The sequence below is a fragment of the Meles meles genome, chromosome 1 (genome assembly GCF_922984935.1).
Source record: "Meles meles chromosome 1, mMelMel3.1 paternal haplotype, whole genome shotgun sequence".
NCBI classification, from domain to species: Eukaryota; Metazoa; Chordata; class Mammalia; order Carnivora; family Mustelidae; genus Meles; species Meles meles.
Genome location: NC_060066.1, coordinates 50,397,833 through 50,415,384, shown reverse-complemented (window position 1 = coordinate 50,415,384; position 17,552 = coordinate 50,397,833). Strand labels below are relative to the sequence as shown.

At 39.6% G+C, this 17,552-nt stretch overlaps 1 protein-coding gene across 1 annotated transcript in view; it reads left to right on the top strand.

The window, feature by feature from the left end:
• The window catches only part of CA13 (carbonic anhydrase 13), a 34,341-nt gene extending 17,649 nt beyond the window's left edge, over positions 1–16,692 (top strand). Inside the window, exons 4-7 of the mRNA XM_046028309.1 lie at positions 939–1,034; positions 2,951–3,013; positions 3,556–3,711; positions 14,477–16,692. Coding sequence (XP_045884265.1) covers positions 939–1,034; positions 2,951–3,013; positions 3,556–3,711; positions 14,477–14,596 — 435 coding nt within the window. The 3' untranslated portion in view covers positions 14,597–16,692. The remainder of the gene's footprint in view (positions 1–938; positions 1,035–2,950; positions 3,014–3,555; positions 3,712–14,476) is intronic.
• The last annotated feature ends 860 nt before the right edge of the window (positions 16,693–17,552 follow it).

Genomic DNA, 17,552 nt, shown 5'->3' with positions numbered 1-17,552 from the left:
AGGATTGAAGATCTCCCCGGGGTGGTTTTCTGCCTTGTTGTTATTCTTTCACAGTTGTCTTTCACAGTTGTTTGTGTGTTTGGGACACAGTACTGTGTACAGTCACAGAACTTTTAGGCCCCCTTTGGATTTTGCAGGATGCCACTTGCAAGAGGGCAGAGTAGTGAAGTAGGTGTATTTTCTATTTTCTAGAGTTCCAGGTCCTCCAACTCCTTCCCTTTCCCCTTCTTTCCTTTCTCCCACCTCAGTAGCACCAACTGCCTCTCATTTTCATCCTCATATGTGCCTGATTCCTAGTTCCTGTTCCTAGACAAAGCCTCTTTGTCCCCATTAAAACTTGCTATCAGCAAAGGATTGGGACATAATTCTAGAAGGTAACACATGTGTGAATACTGCTTAAGATAGTTCTGTTAAGGAGAATTTGCTTTTTCCAGTCATAAAAAGTCTTCGGGTGTGGAGATGAACATCTGACAAGGCAGTTTCAAGAACAATCGGTACTGTCCTTAGCAGCAGGATTGTTACAACTAACATCAGTTGACTTCTCCCCCCTCCTGTGAGCCTAAGCTTGTTTCCTGGACTCTGCCACTAGCTGAGATCTGACCTAAGGCTGCTCTGTTGCATTTCCACCCGCGGAAGGTTAGGGAGGAGCCTTAAGTCACTCAGCAGCAATGGTTGGGATTTCTTGGACGAGAGGGGCTTGGCAGGATGCTCCAGAACGTTCTAACTAGTGCTGTAGACCTTCCTATAGTATACCACAGACTCCAAGTGTCCATCGTACTTGTCTTTGGCTTTTAATTTAGACAAAAGCAAAAAGGATTCTGTGAAGAATACATTATACACATGTGTGCACAAACCCAGAACATCTATATAAATATTTTATTTTCATTTATGTTTTTAAGGATTTTAAAAAAATAACATTTGAATTATGTCCCTTTCAGCTCCATGTTGTTCATTGGAATTCAGACAAATACCCCAGCTTTGTTGAGGCAGCTCATGAGCCAGATGGACTAGCTGTCTTGGGAGTATTTTTACAGGTGAGAATCTACCAATTTCATTTTAAATAATCCCTCAGCCATGTTGGATAAAGAGTTTCAGTCATGGAAAGTGTAATCTTACCATTTTTAATAGTAAACTCCTAAGTTTAATGTTTTCCTTTGGAAATTATATTACACATTTATGTTTTAGTTTATGATTTATCTAACAGCCCAGAACTACCTTAGAAGTATTGTCTTATGTCTTCTCTTATTGTCCCTTGATCATTTTTATGTGAACAGAAACCAGTAGCAACCACAGCCACAACAATAGTAGCAGGAGTAACAACTGAGATTCGAGAAGGAATTCTTTATTCTAGGTTCTTCCTGATGACACAGTATTTAGAGATACAAAACCAAGTGAAGTTCAGGTTCCTGAATCTTGAAGCACTAGTTTTACCACAGTGGTTTGTTGTCTCAAACACATTGACCAATTTTTAAGAACTGTTGTTGTCTTTTCCTTTGTCTCATATTCACACGTGATGAAGCAAGTGTCCTTGTTATAATCCCCGTGAGTGGGTTGGGCCGTTCAGCTCCCACTGTGACCGCATTCTTGCAGGGCGGGCGCTTTTGCTCTGCCACTGACTCTGTGTGATGTTGTAACCCCTTGGGGCTGGGACTGGCATTGGGGTAAGTACAGGGCAGAACGGAGGGTGGGATGAATGGCAGCGGCTGCCTTCTTCACTTTGGCCGCCAAGTAGGCTGGTGGCAGAGGAATGCGAGTGAGGCAAGAGATTATGTTTTAATCCTGAAGGATTTAAAACCTTAGGTAGATTCAGGACATCCATAATAATGAAAAGAGGTACATATATTTTTCTGATGATGATTTCTACTCATTGATAATATATCATGTTGGTTCAGGAACTTAAATCATTTTAGGTTGAAAGTGGGAGATTTATTCTTTTCTTTTATTTATTTGAGAGAGAGAGCACATGCAGGAGAAGGAGCAGAGGGAGAAGGAGAGGAAGAAGCAGGCTCCCTGCTGAGCAAAGAAACCCATGTGGGACTGGATCCCAGGACCCTGGGATTATGACCTGAGCGAAAGGCAGATGCCTAACTGACTGAGCCACCCAGGTGTCGCTGGAGATATTTTCTTTTTTTAAAAGATTTTATTTATTTTTTTGTCAGAGAGAGAGAGTGAGAGCTAGCACAGGCAGACAGAGTGGCAGGCAGAGACAGAGAGAGAAGCAGGCTCCCTGCCGAGCACGGAGCCCGATGTGGGACTCGATCCCAGAACGCTGGGATCATGACCTGAGCCGAAGGCAGCCGCTTAACCAACTGAGCCACCCAGGCGTCCCTGGAGATATTTTCTTTTAATACTTTTAATACTTTGATGTCTCAAGAGTCAGTTTGGATCTAGGATCTGAAAGTCACATCTGGTTGAATGGTATTATGTTAGAGTTTCCTAAGGGAGCTTTCTCTTAAGTTAACCAGTATCTTAAACATTCATAAAGCTGAAAAACTATATAGCTATTACTACTAGTTTTGGAATCAAGCTTAAAATTCAGCCAAGGGGGGCGCCTGGGTGGCTCAGTGGTTTAGGCCTCTGCCTTCAGCTCAGGTCATGATCTCAGGGTCCTGGGATTGAGTCCCGCATCAGGCTCTCTGCTCAGCAGGGAGCCTGCTCCCCGTCCCCCCTGCCCCCCCCCCCCCCCGTCTCTGCCTGCCTTTCTGCCTACTTGTAATCTCTGTCAAATAAAAAGAAAAAATTCAGCCAAGGAACCTGTAACATTACCTTGTTCAGATTCTTCTAGCCTGATAATGCCAGCAGGTAAAAGGCAGCTTCATTATAGAACAATCTCTGTTTGTTCTGGGCTGGCGTAGGTTTTTTTTTTTAATTCAAAACCAGTTATTGAAATGGAGTGAACCAGACCTGTTCTGCTACAGTAACCATTTCTTCTGAAAATTTGTGCTTTCAGATTGGTGAACATAATTCTCAACTGCAAAAGATTACAGACATTTTGGATTCTATTAAAGAAAAGGTAAAGTGAAATATTATTTGCTAATGACTAACGTATTGCTTGTTCTCTCCTGAAGTTTCTTACTTTCTTTTAATAACTTAGACATATGTTCAGATGCATATGTTCATATGTCTAATAACTTAGACATATGCTATATGTTTTGAAGCAGGTTTGGAATATGCTTGATCAATAGAGCAGAATCAACCTATTACCATTTGTCCTTTGAAAATTATGAAGGGGGTCTTAAATTACCTAAAGTCATTACTAACAAAACTATGATTAGTTTCTGGTATTGGAGTGTTGCATAATCAGCATCTAAAACTTGCAACACACTTTAAACAAATCTTGTGTTCTTAAATAAATCTAGGGAATGTGCTACTTCATCTAAAATTTTTAGGTTAAGACAGAAACTTTTTTTTAAGATACAAAGGCAGATACTAAATAATTCCATGAATTAAAGAATTCTAGCACAATGGTCTTTCATCGGATGCATTTTTTTTTTTTTTTGAGGCGGTGTCAAACTCTCCCATTATAATTTGTGGGATTTCTCTTTTCTCTACCAGGGTAAACAAACTCGATTCACAAATTTTGACCCATTATCCCTGCTTCCTCCATCCTGGGACTACTGGACATATCCTGGTTCCCTAACAGTCCCACCTCTTCTTGAGAGTGTCACATGGATTGTTTTAAAACAACCTATAAATATCAGCTCTCAACAGGTAGGTCGCTTCTTCAAGGTTGATCCTGATTTACTAGAGGAGAACTGGATCAAAGCTTAAAAAAAAAATCCTGCCCTTGATTTCTGGGACATGATGAAGCCTGTGTTTTCCCTTCATTAATCAGATAGGTAGTTGGACTGGGTAAAACTTATGTCCCTTTCTTATTTGACCTTCTGTGATTAGATGATTTCTCTCCCTGTTCTTTGAAATGTAACGAGCACACAGACACTGAGGAAGGTGACTTTAAAGGCTATACTTGTTTTCTTTTATGGGCTGAAATATAAACAGGCTGGTAGATAAACAGGAAAATTAGGAGAAAGGCTATTCTTAAAAGGGGACTTTCTTCTTTTTGACCTCAGTCCTGAGACCTGTTCCTCCTACAGATGTCGCAGTCAGAAAGTGAGCAGTGACACAGCAGTGGGTTTCTTGGCTTTTGCGGACAGAACTTTTGTGGGGCTGCTTGAGGGGCTGTAAGCATTTCCTGAGATGCTGTTGGGTGCCTACCTGTGCTGTTTTAGTGAAGACAATGCCTCACTTGTTTTTCTGATAAACGTATGGAGTCCCCATGAGAAGCCAAGCCGTCTGTAGGCTCAGGCTGGCTTGGATGCCCAGAAACTCGGCTTGGGTCTACGACCCGTATGACCGACCTAACCAGACAGGTGGATGTGGTGTCTTCTGTGGATGTTGTGCTGACTGGGTTTTCTTTGCTTTTTGTTTTCCTTTTTAAATTACTTGCTGCACCATCTTAGCAAGAACACAGGCTGGTAACTTTTGCAGGTAATCTGTTCTGGGCTTGCCCACCTGCCTAGCTGTTTATGTTTGACCCCCCCCCCCCCCCCCCCCCACCGAAGACTAGAGCTCGTTCACCTAGAGCTCGTTGCCAAGGTCATGTCAGGTAACATTTTCCCTTGGAGTGTTGAACACGTCCAACTTCTATTGGCCTTATCTTTAGGAGTAAAGTCCAATAATAATCTGGGACATACTGATCAAAACATTTTGTAGAAGTCTGGATTGAAGTCCAGAGCTTGACAGACATGGAAATTCCTGTGACTTTTCCCCTCATAAATAGGGTGCGTTGTGTTATGAGAAAAAGGACCTGTCATTGATCCAGTGGCCTTACTAACAGAGTACATTTTTCTTTTCTCCATATGCTAAACTGTTCATTTTTACATTCCTTTGTTAAATTTGAACAAGCTGAGGGTAACAATAAATTATAACATCAAGGTGGTAATAATAAGAGTTCATGTTTTTCCTCATATTTCAAGGATATTTTTATCTCTTAAAGCCAGTTGGAAATTAACTTTTTAAAATCCACCTGCCATTTGGGACAGAATATATCAAAATATATAATTTAGTTCCTTAAGATACTTAAAACTCTTAATCAAAAATGACCCTCTGTAAGTTTAGGAATTATGCCTGCCTAGCTGTGATTTCACTACTGTATCTAATTTGAGGCTCGGTTACTTAAAAATAATTATTAGTGCGGTTTTTAATAAGGTAGAGTATATAAAATAATAATTATACTTTAGAGCTTTAGTATGCTTGATAATTCACTGAGATCTACTTAAATTCACTTACATCTACTCTAGCATGAATACTTCTAGACATTTTTATTTTTAAAAAATATTTTATTTATTTATTTGAGACAGAGAAAGAGAGAATGAAAGAGCACAGTAGGGGGAGGGGAAGAGACAGAGGGAGAACCAGATTCCCTGCTGAGCAGGGAGCTGGACACGGCCCATCTCAGGACCCCAGAATCATGACTTAAGCTGGAGGCAGACTCTTAGCCATCTGAGCCATCCAGGCAGGTGCCCAGACATTTTCATTTTTAATCAGATGGAAATGATTATCTGAATAATAAACCAAATTATTTTAATATGATATTATGGTGATTTTAAGAGTTAAAGAATGAAGCAAAAGATATTTCAGAAGTCCAATCCCAGTCTAACTGTGAGAAAAACATCAGACAAAGCCCAGCTGAGGGAGCTTCTGCAAAACAGCCTGTCAGTACTCCTCAAAACTGTAAAGGTGATCAAAAGCAAGGTAAATCTGAGAAATTGTCATCATCAAGAAATGCTCAAGGAGATATGATTACTGAGTGTAATGTTTCCTGGTGCGATCCTGGAACAGAAAAAGACATTAGGTAAAAACAAAGGAAATCTTAATAAAGAATGGACTTCAGTTAGTGAGAATATATTAACACTGTTTCACCAATTGTGAATAATGTACCACGCTAATGTAAGAGATTTGTAATAGGGCACACTGAGTGTGGGGCTTATGAGAACCATTTGTACTCTTTGCAATAATCCTATAAATCTAGAACTATTCTAAAATAATAAGGTTATTAAGAAAACCTAAAACATGAGAGGGTTGAGATGATTATTCAGTGTTTATCTCTTTTATATAAAGTGAAATGAACGTGTCTTTTTTTTTTTAAATATTTTTTTTTTTTTAAGATTTTATTTATTTATTTGACAGAGAGAGATCACAAGTAGGCAGAGAGGCAGGCAGAGAGAGTGAGAGGGAAGCAGGCTCCCTGCCGAGCAGAGAGCCCAATGCGGGGCTCGATCCCAGGTCCCTGAGATCATGACCTGAGCCGAAGGCAGCAGCCTAAACCACTGAGCCACCCAGGCGCCCCTGAACGTGTCTTTTGAGTATACCACTTACTTAAGAATTACTTCCTGAAAGATAATTTCTTTTTTTTTTTTTTTTATTTGACAGAGAGAGATGTCACAAGTAGGCAGAGAGAGGCAGGCAGAGAGGCAGGCAGAGAGAGAGGGAGAAACAGGCTCCCCACTGAGCAGAGAGCCCGATGCAGGGCTCGATCCCAGGACCCTGAGATCATGACCTGAGCCGAAGGCAGAGGCTTAAACCACTGAGCCACCCAGGCGCCCCCTGAAAGATAATTTCTAATCCCAGTTTTGGCTGCTCTTTATTTTTGAAGTCCCCGAAACACATTGTTTTATGTATTTTTCAATTCTACCATATAATGTCACTAGCCATGAAGATTAAATTCTTTTTTTAGTTAGTTAGTGCCAATTTTTTTTTTCTAGGTTTTTTTTCTACTGCTATTTCTTGCCCAGTCACTGTTTGACCACAAGGGTAACCACATGGTTTTCATTTTCTTTTATTTGATTCAAACCCATTTTAGTTCCCAGAGTCATTTATTGGAATGCTTAATTTAACTGCCAGACCAGTAAACAGATATGCTGTTTTCAGATAGTTTTGATAATAGATCTGTCATTCTCTTTGGAAGGCTAGCTGTTCTGCTAAGTTTCTTTGGGTTATCCTAAATTATCTAAATTGTCTCTCTGCTGAATTCAATGTGCAAAATACTTGGTTTTAATTCTATGCTCTTTTGAAAAAAAAATTCTCTTTGTCTTTTGTTATGAGATTGCCGTACAGTAATTCATGAGTTTAATGTGCAGTTGATGGTTTCTGTTATCGTATATTACCATGCAGCAACCACTAGATCAAGTTATAAAATAGATCCCTCTGCCAAAATATTTCATTATGCTTCTTTGCACTCCACCTCTTTCTCACCCATGGCCCTGGGCAGTCTCTGAGATGCTGTCATGAGGATTCTGCCTTTTCTAGAATTTTATTTAAATAGAATCATACAGTATGTCGATTTTTGTGTTTGACTTCTTTTACTTAGCATAATGTTTTTGAGTTTCACTGACAATTTTTGTTACTGAGGAATATTCTATATTCCTAGAATATTCATTTTCTATGATATACTATCTTACTTTAAATTTATTCATATTCTATGATATACCAACTTTAAAAAAAATCTATTTACCAATTGATGAATATTTGGGTTGCTTCCAGTTTGGGGCTATTCTGAATAACAGCTGTACATATTTGGAAGTTAGGGATAATTGGCACATACAATCTTGTGTGGACACATATTTTCATGTTCTGTGGCCATAGCTAGCACTTACATGTTTAACTGTATAAGGTACAGCCATATTGTCCTTTATTTTATTTATTTTTTTAAAAGATTTTATTTATTTATTTAACAGACAGAGATCACAAGTATGCAGAGAGGCAGGCAGAGAGAGGGAGAAGCAGACTCCCCGCTAAGCAGAGAGCCCGATGCGGCGCTCGATCCAGGACCCTGGGATCATGACCTGAGCCGAAGGCAGAGGCTTTAACCCTCTGAGCCACCCAGGCGTCCCCATATTGTCCTTTAACCTGGCTGTTCCATCTTCCATTGTTACCAGCAATAACATTAGAAAAGCTATTTTTGTTTACTGGGTTTGCTCTTATATTGCCCATCTGTACCCCTCAGAGATTTCTAAGTTCTTCCACATCCTTGTCAGCACTTGGTGTTGTCAGTCTTTTGAACTTCGGCCATTCTCGTGGGCATATGTGATTTTTCAAATTTGCATTTATCTGGTGACTAGTAATGTTGAGCTTTTTTTCAGGTGCTTGTGGGCTGTGCACATATCTTCTTTTGTGAAATATCTGTTGAAATAATTTTTCCCTTTTTAAATTGGGTGTTCGTGTTTTTATTATTGAATTGCAAAGGTTCCATATACAATAAGGATAACGCCCTTTTTAAAATACATGTTTTGCCAAACTTTTCTCCTAGTCTATTGGTTGCCTTTTTTAAAAACTCTGTCTTTTGAAGAGCAAAAGTTCTTAACCTTGATATAGTCCATTTTTATCAGTTTATCCCTTATAGTTTGTGCTTTTGGTGTCCTGTTTTAAGAAATCTTTGCCTAACTATATGCCAAAGATTTTTTTTTCATACTCTAAGTAATGGTTGTAGCTCTCACATTTCATGATGATTTATGAGTTAACTTTTAGGTATGCTGTGCTCCATTTTCTCTTCCTTTCCTTCTGATATTTCAATTACACATATATTTAACCTTTTAATATCATCTAACAGATCCCCAAGATGCTATTTTAAAAGATAGTTTTTATTTAAATCCAATTTAATTAACATGTAGTATATTATTAGTTTCAGAAGTAGAGGTCAGTGTTTCATCAGTTGCATGTAACCCAGCGCTCATCACACCATGTGCCCTCCTTAATGCCCATCGTCCGCTTACCCCATCCCCCCACCACCCTCCCCTCCAGCAACCCTCAGTTTGTTTCCTGTAGTTAAGAGTCTCTTATGGTTTTCCTCCCTCTCTCATTTCACCAAGACTAATTTTTAGATAATTTTTTTAAATCTCTGTTCTTCACTATGGATAATTTCTATTGATCTATATTCAAGTTCATTTGCTCTTTCCTCTGTCATGTCAATTTGACTGTTAAGTCTACCAGGTAATTTTTTGTTTTAGCAATTCTCTATTTCAATTCTACATTTTCTGTTTTCTTCCATTTTATTGTATTTATTTTTCTGCTGAGACTTCCCACTACTCTGCATTAAAGATGCTTTGTGTTTAATATACAAACCTCAGGTAGTTAAAGTAGTCATTAAAAAACAAACAAACAAACAAACAAACAAACAAACAAACAAAAAACCTTGTGGGTGCCTGGGTGGCTCAGTTGGTTAAGCATCTGCCTTTCAGCTCAGGTCATGATCTCAGGGTTCTGGAATCAAGTCCCGCATCGGGCTCTCTGCTCAGCAGGGAGTCTTCTTCCCTCTCTCCCTCTGCTCCTTCCTGCTGCTTGTGCTCTCTTGCTTTCACACGTGCTCTCTCTCTCTCACACATAAATAAAATCTTTATTTAAAAAAAAAACCCAAACCAAACAAAAAAACCTTGTAAGTTCCTAATTTGGTTCATCTTGGGTCGAACTGTTGATGTTTCTTTTTTTGAGAATGTGTTCCATTTTCTTGCTTCTTTGTTAAATAATTTTTTATAGTATTCTAGGTGTGATGAATATGAAGTGGTAGAGATTCTGGATTTGGTTTTTTTTTTCTGATGAATGTTATTTCCCTTGTGTAAGTAGGCAATTTTTTTTTTTTTTTTTTTTTTTTTGGCAGCACTTGAACTGCAAATTTTCTTTCTTGTGCAGCAGCTCTGGTCTCAGTACAGCCATATGTGGTTCTTGGCTATAGAGTTTGAGGATCCTCACCCTGCCTCTGCTGCAGCTTTGTGCACCTTGCAGACTCTACTCAGCTCAGGTGAAAAGCTGGGAGAGATAGGAACTCACTTGTAGAGCTCCCATCTGCCCTTCACGTGAGCACAAACTACCCACCTGAGTCCCTCTGCTTCTCTTTGCTCTCTAGGACCTGTGACTTGTCGCTTTTTTGTATTTATGTCTGGGTTTTAGAGTTTTCTATAGGGAGGTTGTCTGTAGGATCTTAGTCCAACAGATCTGGAAGCAACACCTAATGTCCTTTTAAAATAGTAAAATGCCATATTATGTAATTAATGATAGTGATCTGGGAATGCTCTTCTTAACTTCTGCATCTTTAGACTCAATGGGAAATGGGGAAAGAATTCATTCACTTGAACATTAATTTTGACCTATATTTAAAAAAACTCTGTATAATTAGCTTTGAAATTAAAGTTCTAAATTATAGGAGAGTACAAGTCAATTCTAGAATTATTTAATAATTGCTAACTCTTGCAAGGCATAATGCAAAAGATACAAAGAAGTGTTAAAAATGTCCCTTGTCCTCAAGTAGTTTATAATCTAACAGACAAGATAAAATAAATGCATAAAAAACAGTAACACAGGGCGCCTGGGTGGCTCAGTGGGTTAAGCCGCTGCCTTCGGCTCAGGTCATGATCTCAGGGTCCTGGGATCCTGGGATCCCGGGATCCTGGGATCCTGGGATCGAGTCCCACATCAGGCTCTCTCTCTGCCTGCCTCTCTGCCTGCTTGTGATCTTTCTCTGTCAAATAAATAAATAAAATCTTAAAAAAAAAACAGTAACACAGTGGCTGTGCTTGGTATGTAAGAGAAATAAGGTGTAACGGGAGTTCAACAGGGGAGAGACTATTTTGTAGGAGAAATCAGGAAAAGACTTCTTGAAAGAGCTGATATCTGGGCTAGGAAAAGGGCAGTGACTGGTTGGATGTAGTAAAGGAAAAGGAGCAGTTTCAAGAAAGGACGCTATAACTAAAGTCAACAAAAGGGGGTGCAGAAAGTGTGGGCACCTTTGTACCTAAGGTTCTCAGACTTTAGTGTATGCAACAATCACCTAGGGAAGCTTATAAAAAATGTGAATCCTTGGGCATTATCAGAAATTCTCACACAGAACGTCTGGGGGTGAGGATCAGTAACCTGAAGTTTTAAGAATCTCCCCCAAGTCTTTTCATTCAGGTACTCTGGGACCCCCCTTCGCAAAACTGGCTTCGAGTGGGCCCCATGTGGGTTGTAATCGGAGACAATCTAGTTAGTCGGCCCCCGGTGGTTCCAGAGCCAGGCTACCTAGTTTGTTGTGGAAGCCTTAATAGAGTTAGACATGTTACCTGTTTTAGAGATTGATTTTTAATTGTTTACACCTGAAAGGACATGATATTCAGGATTCGTTTCAAAGTAATCCAGTGGGGGCCTGAGGGGAGGCGGGAAGAGAAGGAGAGTGTGGATACATGAAGGTGCCTGTGTGTTAACGATGGGTGAAGCTGGGTGCTGAGTGTGTGGTGACTTAGGCGGTTGCTCTTTCTAGCTTTATGTGTGTTTGAAAGTTTCCATAATAAAAAGTTAATGAAAAGAGATTAGGGGAAAATAGAAATAAAAAATAGAGATGCAATACAGTGCTGTGGTTAGTGTAGGACTTATTTGCCGAATGGCTTCTTTACTGAAACTTCTTAGTTGTCCCTCAGGTGCCTCATCTTTGAAATGGGGATACAAGGTGTGTGTGCGGGGGCTTAGTGCCATACCTGGCCCACCATGTTCTGTAAGGGAGATTTTACTTTTATTATCCAGCTTTGGGAGGGAGTGGAGGACTATTAGACTTTTAAGCTCTAGAGTGACATAAGCAAAGTGATTTACAAAACATTAGAAAAGGTATTTCTGCTTACTGGGGTTGCTCTATAAGGACGTTTAAATTTCAGTATTAGAGCCAAGAAAACCAGCAAAACAGATCACACCCTCCTCAGCCTTCAGGCTCATCTGGGGAGACTCCTGCCAGGACTCGTGTAGATGATATCAGCCTTCGTAACAGAGTGGCAGATTTTTCCGTCTGCAAGAAGCCCAGGGGCCCAGAGAGTGGCGAGACTGGTAAGGGCCAGCCCGCAGTGTGCAGTTGGAGGTTAGTGCGGTGGTGGAGGACACCAGAGCCGAGAGAAGCAGATCTGAGCAGGGACTGGCAGACGCAGCGCTACATAGCCAGACTGAGTGATCCGGAGGGAGATCCAGAGCCAGAAAGGGAAGGAGTTTGGTGAGACACCAGGATAGGCTCAGTGAATCTCACCAAAATGCGCAGGCAGGTCAGAGAAAGATCTAGAGAAATTCCAGTGAGGTTAAGGTGTTACAGAGGTATGGAGCCATGACCTGCTTGCAGAAGACTCAAAGGAGGGTGGGAGGGGCGCCTGGGTGGTTCAGTTGGTTAAGCATCTGCCTTTGGCTCAGGTCACAGTCCTGGGGTCCTGGGGATCCCTGCCCCTTCCCCTGCTCCTTCTCTCTCTCTCTCCCCTGCCCCTACCCCTGCACCTGCCTCCCTTTCTCTTTCTCAAATAAATAAACAAAATCTTAAAAAAGAAAAAAAAAAAAAAGCCAAGCTCTTCAAAGGAATGGGCAGCGTCACTGGGAGGCGAGCTGTGCTTGCTGAGGCCAGCAAGCTGGTGCCCTGATTCAGGCCTTGGGATTCCTGCACAGCCATCGGGAGAAACCATTCTGGATAGACCTGATCCCCATGATCTGCAGAAGGCTGAGTGTTTTCCCTGTGGCTCTGGAGGTTAGATTTTATTTACCTCCACTGCTTGGCTCTCCCAGAGAATTATTCAAGTCTCATCTGGCTCTAGCTATAATCCGGTCTAATGAAATATGAATAATAGTAGGTTGTAAATATTTGTCTTATCTTGCCCATCTGTACCCCTCAAAGTATCATCTGTGGAAAGACATGGCTGCTTGCATATGATGCATGAACCTGTCTCTGTGGGGTGTGGTGACAGACCGTTGCCTCCATCACCTCTGCCTCCCCTCCTGGCTAGTGCTGTACAAGAAATATTTTAGGCTTCAACTAAATGGTAATGATGGAAACTTAATAGATGTGTCCTAGTGTGAATTTTTAAAAAGATTTATTTATTTACATGAGAGAGAGAGAGCACAAGCAGGGGAGGGGTAGAGGATGAAGCAGACTCCCCACTGAGCTGGAGCCTGATGCGGGACTTGATCCTAGGACCCTGGGATCATGACCTGAGGTGAAGGCAGAGGCTTAACCAACTGAGCCCCCCAGATATCATCCCTATCTTAGTGTGAATTTTCTTGATTCTGCAATTAAATGACTAGCATAGGTTAGAGAATGGAGACTTTTTTTTAGGATTTTTTTTTTTTTTCTTTTTTTGGTCGGATAGAACAGAAGCAAGGGAAGTGGCAGGCAGAGGGAGAAGCTCCTTACTGAGCTGGGAGCCCAATGCAGGACTTTTATTCTCAATAATTTAATAATTTGTCTTTGCTCAAGCGAAATAGGAAAAGAAACACCAGAAACGTAGTTGAGTTAATTGGTAATACATCTTTGGTGAACATTTTCAGGAAAGTGGAATTATTCAGCTAGTTTACCCAGTCTTCATTTTACTACTGTAGACTGGTGCTAAATCTTGATAAATAGTATCAACTCACCAAGGAATTGTTAAATAATTTATATAACATGCTTAGAGTAGAAAACTTGAGCAATTAAAAATAGTAGTGTAGATTTATGTTTATTGACATACAAAGATATATAGGATATCTATTAAGTAAAAAAATAAGGTTTCAAAAGAGCATGATAGTTGAGCCATTTTTATAATAAAAATTGTGTGTGCATTCATGTGTTTATATATATATAAACATCTGGAAGGGTATACTCCATAATGTTAACTGTGATTCTATCTTGTGATGTGATTACTAGTAATTTCTATTTTCTTCTTGATGCTTTGTGTGTTGTATGGAGTTTGCAAGACAAGTCAGCATTTTTTTGTAATAAGAAAAATTAAGCCCTTTTGATGAGAAATATGCCTATATTGCTGGAATTGTATTTAAACATTATCAGAGGTTGAACAATCCAAGTGTTTACCATGGTCAGCTGTTCAAGGCTCAAGTATGGCGAGAGCAAAATCATTGCTTAAGGAAAACAGTACTTAAAAGCTCAATATTCTATAGGATGAACACCACAAGGTTGTCGTGAAAATTGAGATTCTGTGGTACTAGAGTACTAGTACGTGTTCGGTGTGATTCCAATATTACCTATTGAGAACATATAATCCAATGCTTCACTTTATTGATGAAGTAACTGAAGACCAACACCCAAGGTCACCCAACTGGTCATGCCAGACCGAGGACTGGGACCTATCTCTGGAAGTCAGTACAGTGACCTTTCCACGTCCCGTTTTGCCTTTGTAGGTGACATTCTCTGAATCCTAGACATGTCCTCTTTGAACCACATTCTAACAGTTTCCTCATATTACTTCTATCCTCAGATGAAGAGTGCTTATGTACTTAATTTTTTGAATCCACAGGTATTTGAATAGTGGTGAGAACTTAGCAGAAGTGGTATTTTCTTATATATATGACTCATAATTTGGAACAGTTTTACTGTAATATATTTTAGTTCCTGGTAGAGGAAAGGTTATATGTTTCATAACTTTCAGTGGAGGCAGTTCACCAACCTTGGTGTGACATTCTGTGCTGAAGCCAACACTGTTCTTTTCTTCAACAGCTGGCCACATTCCGCACTCTCCTCTGCACCGCGGAGGGCGAGGCAGCGGCTTTTTTGTTGAGCAATCACCGCCCACCACAGCCTCTGAAGGGCCGAAAAGTAAGAGCCTCTTTCCATTAAAAATTGTCACCAGCTGACCACCCCGAACAGGTCTGTGAAGAGAAGACAAAACACAAAAATCCCTCCTAACAGCTCTTTCCTAGAATTTTGATTGACGGGTACCATTTTGCTCTGAGCTTCAGCACTACAAGGAAGATCAGATCGCTGTAATCAAACTAACTTAACTCATCCATCTCAGATTTGCACTCACGGGTATTCAAACAGTAAACATTGTTTGATGTGTGTTGAGAACCACAACATGCATCTGCTTCAACCTGCATGAAAACATGGCAGGTGTCACAAAACCTCCGAGTCCATTAAAAATGTTCCCTTGCCCCAGAGTTTAAGTCAGCCATATCTCTCAGTAATGTTTGGTCAAAAAATTAAAATCTTCTCCAGAATGATAAGATCGTGATATCTTTTTCTACACGAGCAAGTCTGCTTAATGTCTTGGAATCATTCCAATTCATAAAAAGTTGACAGTATTTCCTTTTAAAATGAATTTTTGTTCTGATTACGTTGTTGATTCCCATTGCACGGTACCTTTAATTAGATGAACAATATGAGCGTGGTGGGGGGTGGGACATAACTTCTCACTGGGTCTACTCCACAGCTCAAAATTAACCCATCCAGTTCTGTTGGGAATCCCTCAGGATATCAATGACTGTATAAACTTTAATGAATTATTCCCTATATCACATTCATGCAGTAATGTTATTGATAAACAGGTTAACAATAGACTAGATGCATTGGTTTGAAACTAACAGATTGGAAGGTACCAGGTGAGTGGAGCAGCCCAAGGTCCTGATGGATAGGTTGCTTACTTTTCCCCTGTGTTTTGGCAACAGAACAGGGATCAATCCTGTGTAGGTCACTATTCTGCCAAGTGGTGGAAAATATTTAGTTGGGTCTCATATAAATAGACAATCCATCCATAAACCCTCCAACCCATTTCCGTGGCAAAGCCCATCTCCCCTTTTATGTACGTCCCTCAATCTCAAAAGTAATTTTGTAAGATGGCTCTTGGTAATTCATTTTAACCTATAGTCCCTAGTGTATTTCTGTTTTTGGTGAAGGGGGTGGTGAATGTCCTTTTGCTCTCGCTGGTGCAAGTGGCGTGACACTATTAACCACAAATAGGACTTGAACACATGGTACACTTCTGTCATCTGAAAGAAGTTTAGCCGCGTTTCCTTGATTTTTGTTAATTTGTTTCAGACACTGTTCCTCCTCTGGATGTAGATTTTGATAATTCAAATTATTTTGCCATAGTCTTCTTGATAGGATAACAGAGTATCAGTAAATTGTGTAATAATGCTGTACTCAGTTGCAGAAGATAAACTCCTGAAGTCTAATGCTGGTACTTTGGTCGTTTTTGTTTTCCCTCACAGCGTCTAGCTTAAGCTTTGCAGGAGATGGCCATCTAGTAATTATTTAATGAACTGAATGTTTTAAAATGTTTTTATTTGATAACTTTGGCAATCTTCCTGCTTGTGATTAAATGCACTATCAGTAAAATAAAGTAAATAAATTTATCTCTTAAAAAATGCTTTTTTAAGTGCAAGTAAAATAAATTTATCTTTTAAAAATGCTTTCTTCTTAAAGGTATAATTATTAAATCTACTTGTGTAACCAGATGTTTTAACGGTTTTAAAAATACCAGTGTTGAATGGAAGGGTGTTTCTTTAGTTTGGGAAAGCATGTTGTGAACTATCCTGGTGGGAGAAAGAAGTCTGTTTCCTCAGAGAAAGTACATTGTTCTTTTGGAAGGGTTGTGTAATGAGGATTGTAATTACTTTGTGTGAGAGTTATTACTTTGTAATTTATGGTTTCTGCTACGTATTGCACTGGTCTGTGCTACAAATTGGACTTTAGTAGACTAAAAACGTCTACACAGCACTGATTCTCTTGAAGACTGTTAATTTATTTATCTCATAGGGGCGAAAGGTCTAAGTGTATGCTGCAGTTGTTATCTCTTAAAAAGATTAAAGAGTATAAATACTAGTATAGATCTCTTTTGTTTCCCACACATGTATTGGATTTATGTTCATTAAACATTTTGTATTTTAATTTAAGTTGGATTCAATCACAATAAAGAAAATAAGACAAACTTTGAACTGTATCAGGGACCCGTATATATAAGACACAGAATGATGGGGCGCCTGGGTGGCTCAGTGGATTAAGCCGCTGCCTTCGGCTCAGGTCATGATCTCAGGGTTCTGGGATCGAGCCCCGCATCGGGCTCTCTGCTCTGCAGGGAGCCTGCTTCCTCCTCTCTCTCTGCCTGCCTCTCTGCCTACTTGTGATCTCTCTCTCTGTCAAATAAATAAATAAAATCTTTAAAAAAAAAAAGACACAGAATGAGATTATATTTTTATACTTTTTTATATAGAAAATAATCTCAAACTCACAGGAAAAATGCAAACACAGTATATTTTTTTCTGAATTATTTGAGAGTAAGTCACGAACTGCTTGTGCTCTATCACTGCACAAACTTTAGTATATATTTTCTATGAGTGAGGACATTGTCCTAAATAACTACAATATAGCTAAAACAACCATAAGAAATAAAAGGCATCCAAATCATCAAGGAAGAAGTTAAACTTTCACTATTTGCAGATGACACCATACTCTATGTAGAAAACCCAAAAGACTCCACCAAAAAATTCCTAGAACTAATACACAAATTCATTAAAGTCATAGGAAACAAGATCAATGTACAGAAATCCATTGCATTTTTATACACCAGTGATGAACGAGCAGAAAGAGAAATCAAGAAATTGATGCCATTTACAATTACACCAAGAACCATAAGATAGCTAGGAATAAGCCTAAGCAAAGAGGTAAAAGATCTATACTCCTAAAACTATAAAATACCTATGGAAGAAATGGAAAATGACACAAAGAAATGGAAAAATGTTCCATGCTAACAGATTGGAAGAACAAATATTGTTAAAACGTCTATACTACCCAAAGC